Source organism: Schistocerca nitens, chromosome 2, assembly GCF_023898315.1.
Source record: "Schistocerca nitens isolate TAMUIC-IGC-003100 chromosome 2, iqSchNite1.1, whole genome shotgun sequence".
Taxonomy (NCBI): domain Eukaryota; kingdom Metazoa; phylum Arthropoda; class Insecta; order Orthoptera; family Acrididae; genus Schistocerca; species Schistocerca nitens.
Window position 1 is genome coordinate 638,395,647 of NC_064615.1, and position 25,869 is coordinate 638,421,515.

The window sequence follows — 25,869 nt, forward strand, 5'->3', positions numbered from 1 at the left end:
AAGTGCTACATGGTTGCAGATCACAAACTGTGAAATAAAACGACTGCATTAAATAAAATAAATTCCAGGAAATACGCAGCTCTTAGTAACACGTTATATATGCAGAGTTTATCTGTTTCTTTTAATTTGTAAATATTGTCATAAAAACTCAAATCTATATGTGTATATGTAGTAAAATAAATTTTTCCTCTTTTATAGACGATAACAAAAACCAACTGACGATGTTGAGACTTCAGTGAAACATGTCCGAAAAAGAAAAAGAAAATTATGATTTGCGCAAGGTGGACCCTCTCCAGACACAAATCTATCTGTAGCACCAAGGTTAAAGTGTTGCAGTTCATCACATAGGTTAGTTATCGAAACTTCCTGAATCTGGAAAATCATTCATGCCAGAACGTTCTTTCTGGAAAACATTTCCCTCTATCACACCCAAAGCAAATATACTGTAAGTATTAGACATTTTTCCATTTGCGACTCAACTTTACATCGCTTACACAACGTTCATAAGTTTGAAGTATGCAAAACCTATTATGTAACACAAGATAAATACCGAACTTCAAATAAGAAGATAACAATTGATAAACGCCTTGATATCGCCCTGCCGCGGTCTCCTGGTCGGACGCTGCCCGACATCAGGTGGCCGGTGGCGCGTAGCCGCTGTAGGGCTATGGAACTGTAGAGCATAAACTGATCTGGTCTTCACGCAGCCGCGAGCTGTTCTGCAGAATTATTTCTGGAAGTTTTCGCTATTACTGGTGGGTTAGAAAGTGAATAGGATTATCTTTGAGACTCCACCGGATTGATACCTTTAGAAGACAGTCGAAACGCTGATGAAAAAATAAAGAAGGGAATGGACTGGAACTCGCGACTTTGCGCCTACAGTGCGCGACATTCACGAGTAGACCTCGAGGTGACACAGCGTAGTAATATTTCTGTCTTGCAGACTGGTTCATTACAAGTCAAGAGGATCTTCAAGTGTTCCATGCCCTGGTAGCAACATGTTAAAGTTTTAAAGCTCCACTCGACACCATCGCGAATACAAAGTGGTGTGGGTTCGATGTGCATCTTCAGCATACTGCCATCAGGACAGTGAATACCTTAAGATGCTCTCGCCCGATGAAAGAAACTAGTAATACACTCCTTTGCGATGCATATTATTTACTGTGTAAATTGATTATATTTAGCTTTCGAAATATTCTTGTACACCACATGAGAATACTCTAATCTGCCATACGTTCTGGACACTAACCGTTGTCCGTGTAACTCCGACGGCGGAAGTGGGTTTCGAGACTAACGAGTATTGTGATTAGCTCTGTCAGGCTTCAGGGCGAGAAGGTAACCGAGGCGGCGCTGCGGGTATCTTACAGAGCTCCCGTACGCAGGAGGATCAGATTTCGAATCCTCCTCCAGTCATCCAGGACTAGCTCTTCCTAGGTTTCTAAGAAGACAAATGCCTGGACTGTTTCTTTGAAGACAGAATGTTTCCTTCCCCAACCGTGTCCAAAACTTGAATGTCTTCCAATTTCGTCATAGTCAACGACACGTTATACACTAATCTTCCTTTCTGTTTTATACCGACCAGAATTCCTAGGTCCCCTCAGTAACAAATGACTGGTGGTTAGCCGGCCGTGGTGGCCGAGCGGTTCTAGGCGCTTCAGTCCGGAATCGCGCTGCTGCTACGGTCGCAGGTTCGAATCCTGCCTCGGGCATGGCTGTGTGTGATGTCCTTAGGTTAGTAAGGTTTAATTAGTTCTAAATCTAGGGGACTGATGACCTCAGATGTTAAGTCCCATAGTCCTTAGAGCCATTTTTTTTTTTTTTGACTGGTGGTTACTCCATATTGATGCTACTTTACACTTGAAACAGGTTACAATCTATCACCAGCTGCAGATCGTAGCGCAGCAGAAATTGTTCACCTCACCTAGTTTCCATGAAAATTTCCACTTGCACAATCAGGATAGAAAATGTATGACAGCCTCATGCTCTGAGCGAGCTCGAAACTGAGATTTCAAAATAAGTGCTTTTAAGCACTTTAACACAGTATTTCACCAGTCAGGGACGACAAACTCTTATCTGCGCCTCATAAATGTGGCAATAATCTTATCGAGCTACATTCAAAAACCACTGTGTTGGTGCTCTTCAGAAGGTGTATAAATTGATCGACTCCATCGTTGCTCCATTCATTGACTAGACATGAAACTCCTGTTGGCGTGCGTTCTCCTGTCAGTGGCGGTGGCGCAGGTGAGTGGGAAGTCTATTACTGATTCACGAAGTGTTATACAGAATACACGCACCGACGTGATACATCAGCGAACTGATATATTTGTAATCAGGACACGCGTAAAAATCGTGTTATTGTTATCGTGGGGGTTATATAAACTCTGATATAACCCTCTCCGTTTCCCAGGCTAATATAGGACTCATTTCCCTAACAAAGAATATGTCTGAAGTTTTCCACGGCCTCACAAAAACCAAAGTGAAGTGCCATCTCTCGTAAACTCTTTAACATAAATAAGAGAAAATTTTCCTAGCCGACTTACAGTTGTGTAACATGTTGAAAATAATTTGACATGTAAACAATCACCTCTCTTTCATTACACACACTATTCCGCTCGCATACCCACCATACACACACACACACACTTTCTCTGCAACCTACCATATAACAGTAATCAGTAATAATTCTGATTTGGTCCATAAGTAAATTGCAGTGATAAATAGAAACCAATCTAACAGAACAACATTTCATACCATTACATACCAAAAATACTATTTGGTGAAGCCTCCACTCAATCTGATAAGGAACTCTAGAGGTCCTAGTACAGAACCAAAAAGGTTGTTTACCCACTAGTATCGTACCTATGTGGATATACTGCTCAAACTTTTCATATTATGATTTCTCTGTAAACGAAAGCGTGCTGAAAAATAATTTTTATGTAACACTGTTAAAGCCTTTTAAATGATACAGACTTTATTGACATTCAACATCATTATTCTTCGTGTCTACATATTTATTCCACATCGTAGTCCCCCTGGTGTGGAACAAATTTCTCTAAACGAGAGACCAGTTTGTTGATGCAGTCACTGTAGAATGTCTGACATTGTTGACGGAGCCACAATTGCAGCTCTCCTTGCACCGCTTCATCTCTACCAAAATGAAGGCCTCGAAGGTGTCCTTTATGTTTTGAAACAGGTGAAAATCGGATAAGGCCAAGTCGGGACTGTATAGAGTAAGATAGATGGCAGTGAGCACGAATAACCCAACATCGTACATTATTGACGTCGATACAATCATCACCGTATATAGCATTGCTTTTTCTAAGGATCAGTATTGGAGGCACGTTTTCTGCAGTTATAAAATCGATTGCAGCATGCCGTTTCTCACTGACCGAAATTGTTACATTACACATCGCATTATTACACCAACAATTCGGGGCCCTCTAGCGGCAGAGGGTTGCGAATGTGTTGACGTGAAAAGTAAAGATGCAGAATGTTAACAACGTTTGTTTTATATAAAAAGTTTTAAGAGTTTTCACACAATGAAAATCGGAGACTTTGCTTTTCAGAGAGTCGTCGTATTTGGTTTCTGTAGTTGTCCAAAGCTGCTGCAGCACGATAAAAAAACACGCCAAATAATAAAAATAAAATAAAAAACACAGTAAGTAGATAATCAGTTACAATGCAGAAGGTGTTTCTACCGTCTGGAGGAAAAGGCCTGAACATTACCGCTAATCTGTGGACGAATATTGGCGTTTGGAATTCCGCTCCATAAATGATGTGAAGCAGGAAACAAGATAGTGCCACACACTATTATTTCACTAAAAGTTGTTTTTTATTGAAAGTAGGTGTTGTGCGCATGGATGTCGTTTTCATTCCATATTATTGTCACATGCATTACGCTAAAACTATAATCTAATTAGAAGTGGAATGTATGAAAAACTACAGTTTCCCTATTGTCTCACCATTTCTTGCGAGTTCTAGGTATCTTGAGCAGAGTAGAATAGGTGCGGTAGCGTTGTCGCTTCCCGCGCCCGGGTTCCCGGGTTCGATTCCCGGCGGGGTCAGGGATTTTCTCTGCCTCGTGATGACTGGGTGTTGTGTGATGTCCTTAGGTTGGTTAGGTTTAAGTAGTTCTAAGTTCTAGGGGACTGATGACCATAGCTGTTAAGTCCCATAGTGCTCAGAGCCATTTGAACCATTTTTTTTTTTAGAGTAGAATAGAGGGTGGTCTCAAACAGTCTGAAAAGCTTGTAAGGGTGTTGCAATGTATGCTGTGATGAGAAATATGTGTTAAGAAAAGAATTTTATTGGTTGAGACTTTTCCAAATTAATTAACATCCAAGTTAGCCAGTCAGGCAAATTCAAGCGGCCCGCCAGATACAACTAGTGTCAGCTGTTCTCATAGTGATCCTTTGGCTCGGGTTCGATCCTTGACAACCGTCCCATGTCCAATCTTTTTATTGTAATTTTGTTCGGACTTAGGAATCCAAGAGGAAAACACATTTTGCGACACCGTCTCTGTGCGCAGCAGCCTGATTACCTAACTTCAATGCTTATTAACTCGGAAACGGTACAACGTATCGAATTTTTTTCTTGACAGTTTTTTCTCAGTACAGCCTACCCTGCAACACCCTTACAAGCTTTTCAAACTGTTTCTGACGAACCTCGTATAAAATCAATCCACAATCCACAATGCTGGATATAATGGTGCACAGAGAGGCATGGAATGTCGCACCTGTAACAGTGTTGTGGGACAGAAGGTGTTACACAGATGAAGTGTGTGTTTCAGCACCCACGACACAGCTGGTTTTACTGGCTTTTTTCTACTTCCACACATGGAGATTTGCTGTGGGTTATATTGCATCCCTTAGAGGCTGGAAAGTCATGACTGGACAGACGACTTTCACCGCAGCAAAATTTCACTCCATTTGGCATCCAGAACTCCGTTATGTTCAACTCTGTTGGACAACTCTTTATGCTCATTGTTCAACCAGAGCTGTGGACTAACTCTCTACTGTCAGGAAGGAAACCCGACATAACGTGAATGGAAGGTGACATTACAATGCATACGCAAGATGCTGTCGGTACAGAATAATCATACAAACGACTTCTTACACAAAGAATGGCGATGACGTGAATTAAGCTGTTGCGAAATAGAAAGGGTTGTGATAAACCGTGGCTGAAGACAAATATGACGGAACCTGCAAGTCTCCTTTGTCTCCATCTGTGGTCGAACAAATACGGTGAGATCTCTAGCAGAGGACAAGATGTTCCACATCAACGCCCCTGCAAAAAGATTAGGCGGCAGTGGTCAAAGCAAAAACTGCATGAAAATAGAATGAAATCCCTTTAGACAATAGGTCATATCATTACACAAAGTGAAATAATTTGTCAAATTGGATGATGTTGCAATTACGGGCCGACAATAGACAACACGAGGGCTTCTTGGGATCCGCCAACGAATTTCCTTGGATCATCTATTTCACTTTTGCCTACATTTCATTTTCTTCTTCTATTGTTTCACCGGCCTTCGGAATACGTTAAACTAAGCACTTTTTAATGTTCTGAGCCTTACTTTCAGCCCAGTACTGTTTCGTTCTTTCTGATTTTTTAGTTGTAACCATCCTTCTTGCCTCTGGTTTTATTTCAGTTTTATCTTTGAGTATTTTTACCCTCCTCTGTTCCCTTAAACTTTTTTTTCGAATTAGTGAACAAATTTCTGGTTGTCTGTTGAGTTCACTTCAAGGATCTGTCCATAACAATCAATACTTTATTTAGTTATTGTGTGTGAGAGATTTCGGCTTTTTGGTAAAGGGTTTCGTTTTTGATTTGGATTGATTTGTTGTTACGGAATTTTGGACCTAGGATTTCTGTCGTTATCTTGATTTCTTTCACCTCGAATGTTTCAATTGGGCCCTGGCAGATGATAGATGGTGATTCGGCTGCTTATGCGACTTCTGATTGATTATCGTTTTATAGGGAGTTTTTGTTGTATTCCATAAGTGGGACGTCTTGTTATATGTGTTTTTGATGTGTTGGAAAGCTAGTTCATTTTATCAGAATCCGTCGGTTTTTTCTCGACGACATTCCACCTGATACATTCTTCAAGGTATTTGAATTCTTTCAAAAATGTTCAAATGTGTGTGAATTCCTAAGCGACCAATCTGATGAGGTCATCGGTCCCTAGACTTACGCTGCTTAAAGTAACTTAGGCTAAGAACAACACACGCACCCGTGCCCGAGGTAGGACTCGAACCTCCAGCGGGACGGGCCGCGCAATCCGGGACATGGCGACTCTAACCGCGCGACCACACCGCGCCGCTTGAATTCTTTAACGATACCTGTTTAAGTTCTCCCATTTTAGGAAGTTTCTGTGTGTTTTTTTATGTTTGTCGTTATTTTAGTCTTTTAGAAGGATATTTTGAGACATATGTTTTCTTTTAGCCTTTTTAACTGATGGCCTGTTCTTTGGCATCTTTTCAGGTCTCGGTTAGAAGGGCCACATCTTCTGCAAAGGCCTTTGTATCTTGTTTCTTGTCGGATTAAACTATGGATCTTTGTGTTCCAATCGCTGACTATTTCTTCTAGGACTCAGTTAAATAGGAGAGAGGAAGTTAGTTCTTTTTTCATACTCCACTGTTATGTCTAAAGGGTCGGACAGTTCCCCCGTTAACTTTGAATTATATGTTGGAAAGGTTTTCGCCGATTCGGTTCGTGACTTTGTTTCTACCTTTATTATAGAGGTGAGGGAATCCAATTCTGTTGAGTCGTATGTTTCTTGGAAGTCAATGAAAGTAATACCAAGTGATTTTGATTTTTGATAAACCATGAGGTTTTTGGAGGTTCTGGACAGTATCTTACTTTCCTGAAACCCGCTTGGTATTCTCCAAGGTGATGGTTGAGTTGCGGTTCTGCTTTGTTTAGTAGGACTCCAGAGAATATCTCGTATGTTACGTCTAAGAAAGAAGTCTCTCTGTAGTTGCTGGGGTCTGTTTTGGACCCTTTATTATGAAGTAGGTAGATGAGGGCCTTCTTTCAATCACTTGGAATTCTTTCATTTATCCGAATTTCTTCAAAGATGTTTTGGTGGGACTCCATGGAATTTTGGTCGACATTTTTCCCAAGTTTAGCTGTGACATGGTTTTCTCCCGAGGTCTTAGTTTTTGAGATTCGTTGTAATTGTTCGTTATTCCTCGACGATGTGTGGCTCTAAGTTTGGATTGGTTAATTTTAAGGTACTTACGTACAGTTTTTCTACAAGGTCTTCATAGTTGAGAAGTCTCTGAAATATTCTTCAGATGATGTTGTTGTTGTTGTTGTTGTTGTGGTCTTCAGTCCTGAGACTGGTTTGATGCAGCTCTCCATGCTACTCTATCCTGTGCAAGCTTCTTCATCTCCCAGTACCTACTGCTACCTACATCCTTCTGAATCTGCTTAGTGTATTGATCTCTTGGTCTCCCTCTACGATTTTTACCCTCCACGCTGCCCTCCAATGCTAAATTTGTGATCCCTTGATGCCTCAAAACATGTCCTACCAACCAATCCCTTCTTCTAGTCAAGTTGTGCCCACCTTATCTTCAGCATTCTTCTGTAGCACCACATTTCGAAAGCTTCTATTCTCTTCTTGTCCAAACTGGTTATCGTCCATGTTTCACATCCATACATGGCTACACTCCATACAAATACTTTCAGAAACGACTTCCTGACACTTAAATCTATACTCGATGATAACAAATTTCTCTTCTTCAGAAACGATTTCCTTGCCATTGCCAGTCTACATTTTATATCCTCTCTACTTCGACCATCATCAGTTATTTTGCTCCCTAAATAACAAAACTCCTTTACTACTTTAAGTGTCTCATTTCCTAATCTAATCCCCTCAGCATCACCCGATTTAATTTGACTACATTCCATTATCCTCGTTTTGCTTTTGTTGATGTTCATCTTATATCCTCCTTTCAAGACACTGTCCATTCCGCTAAACTGCTCTTCCAAGTCTTTTGCTGTCTCTGACAGAATTACAATGTCATCGGCGAACCTCAAAGTTTTTACTTCTTCTCCATGAATTTTAATACCTACTCCGAATTTTTCATTTGTTTCCTTTACTGCTTGCTCAATATACAGATTGAATAACATCGGGCAGAGGCTACAACCCTGTCTCACTCCTTTCCCAACCACTGCTTCCCTTTCATGCCCCTCGACTCTTATAACTGCCATCTGGTTTCTGTACAAATTGTAAATAGCCTTTCGCTCCCTGTATTTTACCCCTGCCACCTTCAGAATTTGAAAGAGAGTATTCCAGTTAACGTTGTCAAAAGCTTCCTCTAAGTCTACAAATGCTAGAAACGTAGGTTTGCCTTTTCTTAATCTCTCTTCTAAGATAAGTCGTAAGGTTAGTATTGCCTCACGTGTTCCAACATTTCTACGGAATCCAAACTGATCTTCCCCGAGGTCCGCTTCTACCAGTTTTTCCATTCGTCTGTAAAGAATTCGCGTTAGTATTTTGCAGCTGTGACTTATTAAACTGATAGTTCGGTAATTTTAACATCTGTCAACACCTGCTTTCTTTGAGATTGGAATTATTATATTCTTCTTGAAGTCTGTGGGTATTTCGCCTGTCTCATACATCTTGCTCACCAGATGGTAGAGTTTTGTCATGACTGGCTCTCCCAAGGCCATCAGTACTTCTAATGGAATGTTGTCTACTCCCGGGGCCTTGTTTCGACTCAGGTCTTTCAGTGCTCTGTCAAACTCTTCACGCAGTATCTTATCTCCCATTTCATCTTCATTTACATCCTCTTCCATTTCCATAATATTGTCCTCAAGTACATCACCCTTGTATAAACCCTCTATATACTCCTTCCACCTTTCTGCCTTCCCTTCTTTGCTTAGAACTGGGTTTCCATCTGAGCTCTTGATATTCATGCAAGTGGTTCTCTTCTCTCCAAAGGTCTCTTTAATTTTCCTGTAGGCAGTATCTATCTTACCCCTAGTGAGACAAGCCTCTACAACCTTACATTTGTCCTCTAGCCATCCGTGCTTAGCCATTTTGCACTTCCTGTCGATCTCCTTTTTGAGACGTTTGTATTCCTTTTTGCCTGCTTCATTTACTGCATTTTTATATTTTCTCCTTTCATCAATTAAATTCAATATTTCTTCTGTTACCCAAGGATTTCTATTAGCCCTCGTCTTTTTACCTACTTCATCCTCTGGTTCTTTCAGTTTATCCAGGTCCCATCTCCTTAAATTCCCACCTTTTTGCAGTTTCTTCAGTTTCAATCTGCAGTTCATAACCAATAGATTGTGGTCAGAATCCACATCTGCACCTGGAAATGTCTTACAATTTAAAACCTGGTTCCTAAATCTCTGTCTTACCATTATATAATCTGATACCTTTTAGTATCTCCAGGATTCTTCCAGGTATACAACCTTCTTTTATGATTCTTGAACCAAGTGTTAGCTATGATTAAGTTATGCTCTGTGCAAAATTCTACAAGGCGGCTTCCTCTTTCATTTCTTCCCCCCAATCCATATTCACCTACTATGTTTCCTTCTCTCCCTTTTCCTACTGACGAATTCCAGTCACCCATGACTATTAAATTTTCGTCTCCCTTCACTACCTGAATAATTTCTTTTATCTCGTCATACATTTCATCAATTTCTTCATCATCTGCAGAGCTAGTTGGCATATAAACTTGTACTACTGTAGTAGGCATGGGCTTTGTGTCTATCTTGGCCACAATAATGCGATCACTATGCTGTTTGTAGTAGCTAACCCGCACTCCTATTTGTTTATTCATTATTAAACCTACTCCTGCATTACCCCTATTTGATTTTGTATTTATAACCCTGTAATCACCTGACCAAAAGTCTTGTTCCTCCTGCCACCGAACTTCACTAATTCCCACTATATCTAACTTCAACCTATCCATTTCCCTTTTTAAATTTTCTAACCTACCTGCCCGATTAAGGGATCTGACATTCCACGCTCCGATCCGTAGAATGCCAGTTTTCTTTCTCCTGATAACGACGTCCTCTTGAGTGGTCCCCGCCCGGAGATCCGAATGGGGGACTATTTTACCTCAGGAATATTTTACCCAAGAGGACGCCATCATCATTTAATCATACAGTAAAGCTGCATGTCCTCGGGAAAAATTACGGCTGTAGTTTCCCCTTGCTTTCAGCCGTTCGCAGTACCAGCACAGCAAGGCCGTTTTGGTTAATGTTACAAGGCCAGATCAGTCAATCATCCAGACTGTTGCCCTGCAACTACTGAAAAGGCTGCTGCCCCTCTTCAGGAACCACATGTTTGTCTGGCCTCACAACAGATACCCCTCCGTTGTGGTTGCACCTACGGTACGGTCATCTGTATCGCTGAGGCACGCAAGCCTCCCCACCAACGGCAAGGTCCATGGTTCATGGGGGGATTCTTCAGATGCATTACTATTATCCCGCTCGTCAGATGCATTACTATTATCCCTGTTGTTGTGGGGAATATTTCCGTTTTTGTCTTGGAGTTGTAGGGCCGGTGGGCTGTATCTGGTTATTTTTCGTTTAAACTTATAAAAGTTACTTGTGTTTTTCTTCTGGATCTGAAAGAGAAGTTGGTCTTCTTCGGCTTTGTTGATTCTTTTGAGTGTCTTCTTCATTAATTTTCTTGCACTTAAGAAGTTTTGTCTGTTGTGCTCGTTTTTGTGTGACTGCCACTTTTCGTGTAAGTCGTAATTATGCCTTTCACTTCAGTCTGTTCACTGATTAACATGTTACCTAGTCCCTCCCAGTAGTACCCTAATACACAATATGCATTCCCCAGCCCCCTGACGTTTTGATATGTTTTTCAAAATAAGTCATTATGATAGGCGAAGCAGAGAGGACATAAAGAGTAGATAACACTCAACAAGATAGCATTCGTGGCCAAAAGAAGTCTCTTAGTATCAAACATAGGGCCACAGTACCTGATGCATTTGCGGAGAGCAAAAATTGTAGTGGAAGACAGAGACTGCAATATACACAACAAATAATGGAGGACGTTGGATGCAAGTGCTACTCTGAGGTGAAGATGTCAGCAAGGAAAGAAATTACTGAAGAACAGTATCGAATCAGCAGGAAGGTTGATTACACAAAACTATTGTAATTATAATAATTACCATAAAGAAAAAATGGTAATGCAAACAGAGAGTAAGTTTTCCCCTTACGGGATTGCAAAAGCTAGGTTCCAGGTTTTTTAACCTATTTTATTCATCACAAGCACTTTTATTCTTCTGTTTCTTTCCTGTCCATTCACACATCGTTTCAGCTATCTTAAACACAAAATTCATTTGATACACTATTTCAGTGTTGTTATAATGTATTTCAGACCTAGTTACAAACTTTCTTTGTTCATCCTCTGTTCTGCACTGAGAGCAAAGATCACAAAAGTAACTCGAAGGTGAGTTACAGAAAATCCAGTGATCCGATACCTTCTTCGATATACACTCAAGACCCAAAGAAGCTGATACACCTGCCTAATATTGTGTACGGCTCCCGCGAGCACGCAGAAGTGCAGCAACACGACGTGGCATGGACTCGACTAATGTCTGAAGTAGTGCTGGAGGGAATAGACACCATGAATCCCGCAGGGCTGTTCATAAATCCGAAAGAGTACGAGGAGGTGGAGATCTCTTCTGAACAGCACGTTCCAAGGAATCCAAGATACGCTTAATAATGTTCATGTCTAGGGAGTTTGGTAGTCAACGGAAATGTTTAAACTTAGAAGAGTGTTCCTGGAGCCACTATGTAGCAATTCTGGACGTGTGGGGTGTCGCATTTCTCTGCTGGAATTGCACAAGTCCCTCGGAAATCACAGTGGACATGAATAGATGCAGGCGATCACACAGGATGCTTACGAACGTGTCACCTATCAGAGTTGTATCTAGACGTGTCAGCGGTCCCATATCACTCCAACTGCACACGCCCCACACCATTACATTGTCTCCACCAGCTTGAACAGTCCCCTGCTGACATGCAGGGTTCATGGACTCATGAGGTTGTCTCCGTACCCGTACACGTCGATCCGCTCGATACAATTTGAAACGAGACTCGTCCGACCAGGCTACATGTTTCCAGTCATCAACAGTCCAATGGTGTTAACAGGCTCAGTCGAGGCGTAATGCTTTGTCTCGTGCAATCATCAAGGGTACACAACTGGTTCTTCGCCTCCGAACGCTCATATCAATGATCGTGACAAAATAAAACACCTGCAGCCTTCCTTATGATTTTATTTTATTTTGTTGCTACCAGTTTCAACGCTTCAGTTGGCAGTTGATGGTTGGAGTGCTGACACATGATCTGCGTATCCAGTAATGCTGGAAACTGGTGTGTTATGTATGGGGCTCATATCAACCTGCACCGCATCTAAAACAGCCTGAAGATGACGCACTGAAGCGCTGAAACTGGTAGCAACAAAATAAAATAAAATCATAAGGACGGCTGTATGTGTTTTATTTTGTCACGATAGTAAACAGCCGTCGTCCCAGAGATCTCCTGCCAAAAGGATGTAAAAACAAAAGATTCCTATCGATCATGTTTCGTTGAATGGTTCGCACGCTGACAGTTGTTGATGGCCCAGCACTGAAATCTGCAACAGCTTGCGGAAGGGTTGCACTTCTGTCACGTTGAACGCTTCCCTTCAGTCGTCGTCGTTGGTCTTGATATTGCAGGATCTTTTTCCGGCATCATTGATGTCGGAGATTTGATGTTTTACCGGATTGTTGATAGTCACGGTACACTCTTGAAATGCTCGTATGGGAAAATCCCCACTTCATCGCTATCTCGGAGAAGCTGAGACCAATCGCTTGTGCGGCGACTACAACACCACGTTCAAACTCACTTATATCTTGATAACCTGCCATTATAGCAGCAGTAAATGATCTAACAACTGCTCCAGAAACTTGTTCTCTTATAAAGGCGTTGCCGACCATGGCGCCGTATTCTGTCTGTTTACGGCCAATTTCTTTGGCGCTTCAGTGCAAGAATTTCCTTTTCTAACACCTTATCTGGAATGTATCATTATTCTGAGGAAGTCTAATTGGAGCTGTTGCAGTGAGGAATATACACTATCTAATGAGAAAAGTATGACAACACTTGTAATGCGGAACTGACCACCAGATCTCACGAAGACAGACGCGCATGTATAAAATGGTATGCAGAGTATGGTGTTGTCAGTAGAGAAACAGTAACTGCAAAATTCGACGGTCTGGAGAGATTAGTGACTTCAAATTCGAGCTAGTCATTGGATGTTACCTGAGTAACAATTCCATCAAGAAAGTTTCAGCTGTTCTAATGCCGCACAACTACACCCTTTGCGGTGTGTTTGTGAAGTGGAAACGCGAAGGAACAACCACAGACAAGAAGACCTCAGATACCGACAGACAGGTACGGTCGAGCATTGCGAAGGTGAGTTGTAAAAAACTCACATGAAACCATCGGAGAAAATCACGCGTGAGTTCCGAAGTTACCAGCAGTGCAGGTAGCGTAATGACTGTTCGCACCGAGTTGAAAGGCATGGGGTACAATAGTCGAGTAACTCCTCCAAGTCACACATTAATATACTCAGTGTGAAGTGCTGTTTGAGACGGTGTAAAGAGCGACGCTACGGACGGTGGATGACTGGAAACGAGTGCTTTGAAGGGACGATTCACGCTATACTCCGCGGAAATCGGAGGGAAGGGTGTGGATACGGTGAATGCCTGGAGAACGTTACCTGCAGTACCAAAACTGAAGTACTGAGGAGACAGTGTTACGGTTCGGGGACGATACTCATAAAGCAATCTCTGTGGAGCAATGGTTTGTGGACACTGAGATTCTTGAAATGAACTCGCTTGCCTATAGCCCCGACTCAAATCGAGTGGAACACCTTTGGGATGAATTATAATGGCGACTAACATCACTACTTCCTCTTTCCACGCTTGAGAAAAAATAGTCTGCCTTTCCTCCACAAACAATCAATGACAAAAAAATGGTTCAAATGGCTCTGAGCACTATGGGACTCAACTGCTGTGGTTATCAGTCCCCTAGAACTTAGAACTACTTAAACCTAACTAACCTAAGGACATCACACACATCCATGCCCGAGGCAGGATTCGAACCTGCGACCGTAGCAGTCAATCAATGACACCTCGCTGATAGTCTCCCCAGCAGAGTTCAAGCCGTCATAAAGGCGAAGAGCGGACACGCCCCATACTAATGTCCACTAAGAGGTGTCCATATACTGTCGATGAGATAGTGAATTCTTCAGTGTAGAGATATTTTGAAAGTTTGCCCAGTGTATCGAGTGTCTTTCTGTGCAAACTTTGTTACAACTGATTCGAAAGCTCTTTCACAGTTATCTTGCACGATTTGAAAATCCTCCATTTGTGCTGCATTCGTGGCAAAAATCCAGCTTGTTTCATTACGTGAATAAAAGATGTTTTAGTGAGTATCTGGTACACAATGGAGAGGGGGTTGACAGGTGTACAGTTTTTTATATCATGTCTTTCTCCATTAAGGCGAAATAGAATATTTGCACCATTGTTGCAGTTCTGAAAAATTATCTTCCTCCCCAGAAATAATGTAAATAATTTTTTTGTTACTTTTGTATTACGTTGTCTCCAGATTTAGCCATGTGTATCGAAACATCATATCCTGGTGCCTTTCGTTTTCTCATTCTTCGACTGACTTTACACACCTCATCTGGCGTCACAACGTGAAGTCATTATTTTCAGTATTAAATATCTGTATTATTGATACGTCTACTGAAATATACAGTTTCATAGCAATCTTGAACCGATTTTACAGTTTCTTCCCTGTTGTTTGTCACTGTCATCATATCGCACGAAAACATAATTTTCTGTTTTGTCTCCTTAAACGCCCTCATATGTCCTGGTTTTAATTTTATTTTATTTTCTTTTGTTGGTGGACTTCTTATAATTCTACTGCAACGTATTTTATGATCTACTCCTTCTCCACCACAATCTGTCTTTAGATCCCAATACTGTACAATTCGTTGACCCTACAGAAAAGGTTGTGGAACCAGCTGTGTTCCTTACGTCAGTGTCGTAGTCCATTTAACCAAACAAAGTGCAGTAAGCTACCGACTCAGGAATAGTTGGTCTATCACACTGCACAACATGCCTCACTCCTCTACTCACAATATTCTTTCTTCTGCACCGGTATAGCAAGGCGTAGGCGGTAGTAGAATCTCTATTTCTCTATTTCACCTCAGTGACTGGGATAAATACGATATTATTAGTCAGTCCTAGTGGGACCGCCACACATTTAACTTAGAGGGCAGCAGACTTTAATTCTGCAGTGCGAATTCACTACATCCAGTTTACCTCATTCGAAGGCTATTCGCGAAGCTGCGCAACTGCACGTCTTATACTCCAATCTGGTTGCATCCATTAACCATCGCTAAGACGTATGGCTTTATTATTATACATTCTTATCTGAGAAGGTGCTGTAAAATGTGCGCAAACAACTTTACTTATATCTTCCACTGGCAGTGTAAAATGGCTATCTAAATAAGAGAAAGATAGGCAACAACAATATTGCAAGAACTTAATTAGTAATTAACGCACATCTGCCCCGATAACTGAAAAGCATACAGAGAGAATCGTTGCTCATTTTACTCATTTTTGACTAGCAACGGATACATAAATTAATAGTTATGTAGATAATTAAATTAATTATTCGCACACATTTTAGATGAACATACCCAGCGTCGTTCTCCTGAATCTTTAAAAAGCGTTAGAATTTCGTGGAGCCAAAGAAACAGTGGCAACGTGTGATCTAAGAAAATTCACAGAGGGTTGGCACTGTGTCGCAGAATGTTTCTATTTAATGTAACTTTACAAGCAAATAGCACGATAAAGATTGCCACCACCGGCTGCTGCTGGTGTACAACTGGAAATGACCTGGTTTGCCCGAACCTATAATTACAATTTAACAAATAAACTGATGTAAACTGCGTTTTCTTCATAAACCAGACGGGAACAGCTCTAGACAAGTGTTCATCTCCTACATATCAGTGAGTAGTGCGCAATGTATACCAAGCGCTGATAGGTTGGGCGAGATAAAGGCACGATGGAAAGTTTGAGATTAAAATGAACGACTGAAACAAAGGTTACAGTTACCCTTCATCTGTATGAGCTGATACCGCAGAATGGCGACACCTGCTTCGTTATTAGATATACGGAAGTGATACACTTAGACGGTTGAGATAAATAACTTCTGTATGGGACTGACGTAGGACACGTATTGCGTATGAGACAGAGGTTCGTTGAGCAAGGTTATTTGTGCAAGTGGTTGACAGTCATTTTCTTCATTACTCTGAGTAGCAAACGGGTAAGAGAAGTTAATTGTAGTAGTACTAATACAACTAACTTCTCTTACCAGTTTGCCACTCAGAGTAATACATCTCGTTTACAAAATTAGTTCACTATGTTGCATTTCGTATTTTATCACTAGTCGGACACTTCCCAAGCATCTAGGACTTCTTGACGTATCAGTGGATGATTCTTTCAGACTCAAATAAAGTGGATTTTTGTAGTTGGAAGGTAAATATTTTAACAATGGCAGTGGTTTCCAAATGTTTCTTCACTCAGAACCCATTGCGCTGCTAACAGTGCACCGAAAACCTCAGGGACACTTTCAGTGGTTTGCATCAGAGTCGCTGAAGCTCAATTTTCAAGTCGTCGTATCTGCCTAGTTTTTCAAGTTGTTTGTCGTCGATTCTGCTATCACCTGGGACGGCAATCTTAATGATCCACACTTTCATTTTATCGACAATAGTGTCGTCTGATGGTACTGTATTCCTGATTGCGATCTGTCTGAAGTGCCTCAGTAGTCTGAATTGCTCGTTTTCGAGAACATTCTCTGGATTTTGGTGTCATGAGTACCTTGACAGTGGCAGGTGGTGATTTTAGCACGGGTTTCAGTTGATGACTTGTGCCATATCATTGTGCCTCCATTTGTAATTATTTTGAGCGATCTTTTCGGAACAGCTCAAGATATGATCAATTCTTTCCTCAGCTTCCTTGCAGAGTCTGCACTTTTTGTTTCATTCGTTGATACCTCCATTCTGGCTTTGATGGCTTTAGTTCTGGTGACTTGTTGCAACTGGCTGTCAACGTCAATTACTAACGTTTATTTGGACTCCACGCTTTGCGTCACGTCAGATGACACCTGGTTTCATTGTCACGTTATGTAAACTCTCAGAATTTCAGATACTGGTCGCACGACAACCTACATATTCTGCATGAAGAACCTCTCCACTCAAAGAGGATAGGTGTTTGCTGTGCGTTGGTACGTGCGCAGTGTTGGGCTCATAATTTTCAGTTACACCTTAAACAGTACCACATATCTAGAGATCTTTGACTCTTTCTATGCACAGTTAACAGATGCAGGGAAGCTGTATGCAGTGTTCCAGGCAGCCGCTGACACATCCAACCAAAGCATGTTCCACATCGCCAGTCTTCCTTAAACACAGACTTGTCAGTGAAGCCCTCTGGCCCCCAAGGTACTCGGATTTAACATCGTGTGACGTTTAGTTATGGAACGCATTAAAAAGTAAAGTGTATGCTTTCACTCCTCGCACAACACTCGATCTTAACCGAAACATTACTAGAGACATCAACAACATCCTGTCTGCAGAATTACAGAGCGGTGCTGGTAACGTCGTCATACGAAGTCAGCGTTGCCTGGATTCAAAATGGTTCAAATGGCTCTGAGCACTGTGGGACTTCTTCTAAGGTCATCAGTCCCCTAGAACTTAGAACTACTTAAACCCAACTAACCTAAGGACATCACACACATCTATGCCCGAGGCAGGATTCGAACCTGCGACCGTAGCGGTCGCGCGGTTCCAGACTATAGCGCCTAGAACCACTCGGTCACCCCGGCCGGCGTTGCCTGGACTCCCATGGCCACCACTTTCAGTATCTCTCATGAAACGGCAACTACATATTTTTTAACCTTACTATTATCTATTCCTTTTTAGTTAGTTCACTGTTACTGGAATCTCGGGCGCGAGGCGTACCGTTTTTATGTGGAACGCCCTGTACCAGACTAAGTAAGTGTCACGAGCCTCGCTTTAGCCAGCAAGACAAGGTTAAAATAGTCACTACGTCTATACAACTAATCAGTACCTCTTTCCAGTGCAAATACTTTCAACAGCCTCTCATATCCGACTACCATATTGGAAACAAGCACCCTGTCTACACCTGCGTTCTAGCGTCTCCTACATAACATTGTAACATCAAAAGAAGGACACACGCAGAAACACCGTACTCCAAGTCTCCAATGCACCAACTGGAATTTATTGAATTATGTAAGAACTCGCCAAGACCGCCAAGTTGTTATCAAACACGACCTCCAGCTAGCTGATGCCTCCACGTTCTGATGTAAGGCCCCTGACCAAAGACCAAGTCCTCGCCCACAGAGTCGCTCCCTTGCTCCCAAAAACCTAAAACCTGCTCCGCTCTTCAGTCGGATCACGTGCGCCGTAAATTCACTTGCTAACTTCCTCAGTTTTCCGTAGCAGGAATCTTCGTTCGCGCAATACATTTAAAGCCTCAACTGCGCCCCACAGAGTCCACGACTCTCATCCTACAGTCGAGAAGGTTTCCAGCTGGCCTTTGATTTCGTGAAATCCAAATCTGACCTACGAAGTAATTTCACAATGAGTCCTTGACGCCGATCACGATTAGGAGCAAAAAGTAGCAGTTTCATAGGCCATTTCCTTTTCCCGCTAGCAGAGCTTCGACAGGTGCTGCCAACTGCCATGACTTTCACCAGTTTCTTTAGAGCGGGGCTTCGGAAAACACCGGTAATCTTCGGAAATCATAAGCTCCGGAAGCAGCCTAGTCAGGTCCAGCCACAACCAATTCAGGAGGATTAGAGAATCAGCAGGCCGTCCTCTCCATGCGCGACATAAGATTCCTTCCGCTGCTCCAGGAAACAGGCCCAGGCATACACAGTGACTGCATGTCAGCCACACAGTCGCCATCTGGAAAAAAATGTGCTACAACAAACTTTGAGGGATGACAGGCCGCACCCAAACAACTTTAGATAAGAAACTGACTTCAGAAACGGTTAAATACTGCTCTCGCGGCGGCAGTTCTTGGAAGAGGAGAATTTATTGCCTGCCACTTTATCATTTGCGTGATTCTCTGGCGAGGAATCGATGTATTCCGAAGATAAGAAACAAATCCACGATTACAGCGATTTGGGAAGCCGTTATTCGTTACGTCAATACACTTCCTTTTTTATCGCCATCGTAACAACATGTCACTAATAAAGAATACTAGAAATATAACTACTACTGTCACTATTTCTCTTTTATCAGTGTGTAAATAACTTCCTTCCTAAGGAAAAATGTAGCATTTTCCAATTCCGACATTCTTATCGAGAGGACTCTGTTTTCATGGAGTCCAGTAGGTCCAGAAGTAGTTTTTCAGCACGCGCTGCAACGTAAAGACAGGAGAAACCAGATAGGTAATCCTCAATATCAAACCATTCATCGTACATTCGAAGTTTACCATGAACTCAGAATAAAGGAAACAATCATCTAAACATTAGTAATTCATACTCGCAAAACAAGCGTCACTCAAATACACAATCCGCACACTCATGAAGATGACATTAACACAGAAAACTATCAATCACGTATAACTGACCACTACAACGCAGATAAGCAAAAGATGAGTGTAGCAAAAATCTATGTTGGAAACTATAACTAAGAAGGGAATAAACGCGTAAGCAAAAGTGTGTTCACGTTCGATAGCAATACAGCATAACATAAAAGCAAGAAACAGTACTAAATCACTCATACGGTATGAAAAGAAGAAAAGAAGAAACAAACTGAAACACAATATACAAAAGCAGTCTCACACAAGGATACAGCTATTCTCAAAGGATAAACGTAAATATAAGCTACGAAATTAATAGATCATTACTAACGATGCAAACGTACAGCAAAATTAGGTATTTACTAATTAAAACGTTATAGACTCGACGGATAGTGTGAAGGAAAAATAATTCAAATGTTTCGATTTTTGTAGAAAGGCACAGAAACTCAGCGCTTACAACGCATCCACAGCAACGCAATTATAAGTTAATATCAAAAAGTGAAGGCATGGAAGTATTGAGACGATAACGTAACATTAATTTCACAGTAAAAGTGCTGCGTATAAAACAATATCATAATACGTGTTGCTCGTAAATGACTATGACAACGCGGCCTATATAGCTGTCTATAACTGCGAAGGTCTTGTCGATGCAAATTTTGTGCACGATCTGATCTGTCGATTACTTCCCATTAGCGTTCGTTGGGATTCATGTCGGGCGATCTGGTTGGCCAAAAAATTCGCTGTAATTGCCCAGAATGTTCTTCAAACCAATCGTGGACGTTTGTGGCATGGTTATATTGCGCATTGTAATCCAAAAAATTCCATCTTTGTTTGTGAACGTGAAGTCCAGGAATGGCTGCAAATGACCCCAAGTAGTGAAACGTAACAGGGACCCAGTCCATTCCACGTAAACACAGCCCACACCATTATGGAGCCACCTCCAGCTTGCAAAGTGCCTTGTTGACAACTTGGGGATGACTTCGTGGGATTTGCACCACACTCGAACGATACCATCAGCTCTTAGCAACTGAAATCGGTACTCATCCGACCAGGCCACGGTTTTTCAGTCGTCTAGGTTCCAAGTGAACCCAGGAGATGCGCTGCAGTAGGCGGCGTCGCTCTGTTAGCAAAGGCACTCGTGTCGGTCGTCAGCTTTCATACCCCATTAACGCCAAATTTCATCGCATTGTCCTAACGGATACGTTCGTCGTACCTCCCACATTGATTTCTGCGGTTATTTTGCGCAGAGATTCTTGTCACTCTATGCAAACGCCGCTGCTATCGGTCGTTAAGTGAATACCATCGGCCACCGTGTTGTCTGCAGTGAGTGGTAATACCTGAGATATGGTATTCTCGGAACACTTTTGCCATTGTGAATCTCAGAATATTGAGAACCATAACGATTTACAAAATGAAATGCTCCGTCCGTCTCGCTCCAACTACCATTCCGCGTTCAAAGTCTATTGATTCCCGTCGAGCTGTCATAATCATGTCGGAAACCTTTCCATATGAATCACCTGAGTAGAAATGAGGGCTCCGCCGATGCACTGCCCTTTTATACTTTGTGTACGCGATCTTACCGCCATCTGTATATGTGCAGATCTCTATCTCATGACTTTTGTCATATCGGAGTACCGAGAGAGAGAGAGAGAGAGAGAGAGAGAGAGAGAGAGAGAGATCGAGAGAGAGAGAGAGAGCATAAACATACTCCCATTTCTACAAGTAAGTGAAACAGTTCGGAGAAGAATCTACAAAATATGTCGAAACTGTAAACTAGTTGTTTCAGGAAACTAGAAACTAAACATTAAATATACTGTGTCTCACTCTTTAGAGGCACAAAACGCTTGGGTGTTTTCAGCTCGTTACTAAATGCACATAAGTACGAGGCCGAGTTGATAGGAGCTAAAGGAGTCCAGGTTGCAATAAAATGCGGTACAGCACACTGTTAGAGAGGAGGATTATTATTAAGAAACACATAGTACAATGAAAATTACTTATGTTCAGTAGTTTGTAGGACTGCAGCTGCGGCTATAACTAAATCTCGAAACATGGAATACCATGAACTAATACAACATATTCTCAGGGACTAAGACTGATGGGCCCTCCTCAGAGAATCAATGCCAACATTACAGAAGTGGCTGAGGGCCGATTATGGAAGTGCGTTTGCCTAGGTTGAAATCTAGCTAACAAGGGAACCTCCCCATCGCACCCCCCTCAGATTTAGTTGTAAGTTGGCACAGTGGATAGGCCTTGAAAAACTGAACACAGATCAATCGAGAAAACATGAAGAAGTTGTGTGGAACTATGAAAAACTTAGTAAAATATACAAATTGAGTAGTCCATGTGAAACATAGGCAACATCACGGAGAATGCGACCTCAGGAGCGTCGTGGTCCCGTGGTTAGCATGAGTAGCTGTGGAAGAAGAGGTCCTTGGTTCAAGTATTCCCTCGACTGAAAATTTTACTTTCTTTATTTTCGCAAAGTTTTGATCTGTCCGTTCGTTCATTGACGTCTCTGTTCACTGCAATAAGTGTGTTTTGCGAGCGCACCGCAAAACCGTGCGATTAGTAGACGAAAGGACGTGCCTCTCCAATGGGAACCGAAAACATTTGATCCCAAAGTCATAGGTCAAGCGATTCCTCCAGAGGAAAACACGTCTCATATATTCTATACGACACTGGTGAAGGCATGTGTGCGTCACATGACAGGAATATGTTGTCAACCCACCTAACTTGTACACTTAGCGAATGGGTAAAAAGATTCTTCTACCTTGCCCGATTGAGGTTTTCTTGTGGATGTGATAATCACTCCCAAAAAAGTGATGAAAACATAAGAGTTTTTCACATACACTGAAAACAAAAAATTAAAATTTTCATTCGAGGGAAGACCTGAACCCAGGCTCTCTCGTTCCGTAGATTCTCTTGCTAACCACGGGACCACGGCGCTCTTAGCCTCCCACTGTCCTTGATGTTGCCTATCCTCGCATGGACTACTCAGTTTGTATATTTTACTAATTTTTTTCATAGTTCCACACAACTTCTTCCTGTTTTCTCGATTGATCTGTGTTCAGTTTTTCAAGGCCTATCCACTGTGCCAACTTATAACTAAATCTGAGGGGGGTGCGATGGGGGGGTTTCCTTGTAAGGAGTGAACGAGGCACACTCCAGTTCCGTCGAACTGCACAGCCCGCTAGAGAGCGCTGTGCTCGGCAGACGACGGGCCGGCAATCTTGTGTTGGCGCGGCGCTGTAGTAGTATCTGTGGCAATGATACTACAAAATAAGTAATAAAGGTATCTCTGGCAAAGCATACACAAATTAAGATTCAGAAAACACATACAATAGCAACGTGAGTGGGTATGTAACAGTGAAATGTTCGGATCAAATGTGACTTTCAGCTGCAACAGTGCCTGTTTTATAAATAGTATTAACATGATTTCAATAACGAAAGAGAACAATAATTCTCTCCAATACAAAGTGAATTTTTCAGTCTTTAGTGGAAGTATGTGTTCTTCCGTAAGCTTCTGACAGATTAAATATTTGAAATGGAATGGAACTTTGAAATGGAAGCTTGCCTCCCACGGGCAATGTTCTGAGCAAGTGAGCAAACAGGTGTGATAGCTTTCACTTTCCAGGACCCTATGTCCTGATTTCCATGCTCATTAGGAGCTCTTCTGCATATCTCTCTGTACTAACATTCCTGGGAAAATGCGTGTTGTAGAGAAGTGATTCGTTATTTAGTCGTGATATAATAAGAGCTGGGACATCTTTGGCTTTCTCCGATGTGAGACGCGACTCATCCATCACTTTTATGTGACATTCAAATCGTTGATAATTTGACTTGTTTCCCAAACAACAGGCACTGACAGCGATGAAAATCACATTTAAGTAAGACAAAATCAAAGCATGGACCTATATATTTGTGGTTTGACACCTGGCCACTCAGCAAGCCACATAATATTGACATTTAAAAAATGTAATACTGCTGTTAGGCCTCAGTAACGGATATTAATCGGACCCATGAATACACCCTGAATGTTAACTTGAGCTTCATGCAGTGAATAAGTTTCGCAATGCACAGAGTAGCTGAATATCGTACGTTTCCGTTGTTTGCAGGGAGACCCCCAGCGCTATGTGCGTCGCTTCCCCTCGGGCAGGGCGAAGAGGCCTATGGACACAGTGGTGCTCAGACCGTCAGGCAGTCACCAAGGTGAGTCCACGCCTACAGCCTCTGCTAATACTTTTCTCGAAGCAACAGTCTACAGCTGTCAAGTACTTAAAATAAAGCACGGCAAACCACCAGCTGTACCGACACAATGTTATTCCTGCCGACCTTAGTGGCCGCGTGGCCTAGGGCGCCTTGCCACGGTTCGCGCGACTCCCCGCCCCCGTCGGAGGTTCCAAGATTCCAATCCTCCCTCGGGCATGGCTGTGTGTGTTGTCCTTAGTGTAAGTTAGATTAATGGGGGTAGGACGTCAAACGGGCAGACTTGGAGCAGGAGAGGCACCACAGGACATTTTAATTTCCACTGTCTATACTTTTACAAATGAATTCATAAAACTTTGTCAGCAGTACCAGAAAGGATTCAGAATTCACACTCATAGCAGTGGAAGTTCGAAAACAAAACGAAATAATTTTTTTATATGTGAAACTTCATCATTTTTTTCACTTACTAATGGCTGCATTTGTTGCTGTAGGTACACTTTTATTCATAAGTAAGAGAGATTCTTCGATGAATTTTGCACAGCATACAAACCATACTTAAAGGTGTATGAAACTCTAGAATTTTCAAAATCTATTAAAAACCGTGGTAAAAATTGAGGTAATTAACTATAAAATTTGTGTTTCTTTCGAAACATGAAGTTTAAAATATAACAGCTCATTCGTTTTTTCATAAATGAAATAAATTCTAGCATTTCATACACCTGTAAGTATGGTATGTATGCTGCACAAAATTCATCGAAGAAACTCTCTAACTTATGGAGAAAAGTGTACCTATAGCAACAAATGCTGCCATTAGTAAGTGAAAAAGATGATGAAATTCGACACGTAAAAAAATTTATTTTGTTTTGTTTTCGAACTTCCACTGCAATGAGTGTGAATCCTGAATCCTCCTTGGTGATGCTGACAAAGTTTTGTGAATTTATTTGTAAAAGTACAGACACTGGTGATTAAAATGGTGATGCATCTCCTGCTCCAAGTCGGCCCGTTTGACGTCCTAACCCCTTAAGTAGTGTGTAAGCCTAGGGACCGATGCCATCAGCCATTTAGTCCCATAGTAACTTACCTCAAATTTCCAAACTTCCAACTTTCTTCCTCTGCCGGCTTCGGTTCATAAAACCATCATCACTGGAGGGAAAGTCGGATATCGGTGATTTACACATACATATCGGTACAAGGCAATTCACTATAACTGGCTTCTATCTTGGTTCACATAACATTTGCTAATCATTGCAGCAACTTATGTCAGAAGATGACGATCACAAACTTGAAATACGGAAATAATGAGCGTCAGGTTGGTGATTTACGCATACATACCGGTACAATGGCATTCCATTATAATTTTTGTAGTAGTGATTATGGTTTTATGAACCGAAACCGGTAGAGGAATAAAGTTCTTTTGGTGCAGTTGAGGGACTGCAGCTCATTATTTCATATCTGCTGATAATGTCCGCGGGCTTCGTCTGTTGGCTACAGTTTGAGAAAACCTACACAGGTATGACAGTTAAACGGGTATCTAACAAAAACAATCTCACGTCATAAAAACGGGAATTTCTTAAAACAGGGTAGAAATTAAGGAGAGGAAAAAAAAACAATGCTTGTAACGTCAGGCTATAGCATTTATAATACAGTGATGAATACGCTAGCTCTACTGTCATTCATCTGGATTCATGGCACCCTTGACGAACCGTGGACCCATACATTCCGCTTACCTGACGATCCGCTAATTGCGTCATTTGTTCATAGACAAGGAATATTCAGTCCTGTACATGTTGCAACCTTAATGTCATGACCCACCATCTACTTCTACATCAACATCTACGTGATTACTCAGCTATTCACTATAAAGTACTTGGCACAGGGTTCAATGAACCACCTTCATACTGTCTTTCTACCGTTCCACTATCGAACGGCACGCGGGAAAAACGAGCACTTAAATTTTTCCGTGCAAGCCCTGATTTCTCTTATTTCATCGTGATGATCAATTCTCCCTATGTAGGTG

General features: G+C 41.8%; 1 protein-coding gene across 1 annotated transcript in view; it reads left to right on the top strand.

Annotated features, from left to right (window-relative positions):
• Positions 1–2,134: 2,134 nt before the first annotated feature.
• LOC126234532 (brachyurin-like) overlaps positions 2,135–25,869 on the top strand; it is a 55,086-nt gene continuing 31,351 nt past the window's right edge. The window contains exons 1-2 of the mRNA XM_049943228.1: positions 2,135–2,241; positions 23,762–23,855. Of these exons, the coding sequence (XP_049799185.1) occupies positions 2,194–2,241; positions 23,762–23,855 (142 nt within the window). The 5' untranslated portion in view covers positions 2,135–2,193. The remainder of the gene's footprint in view (positions 2,242–23,761; positions 23,856–25,869) is intronic.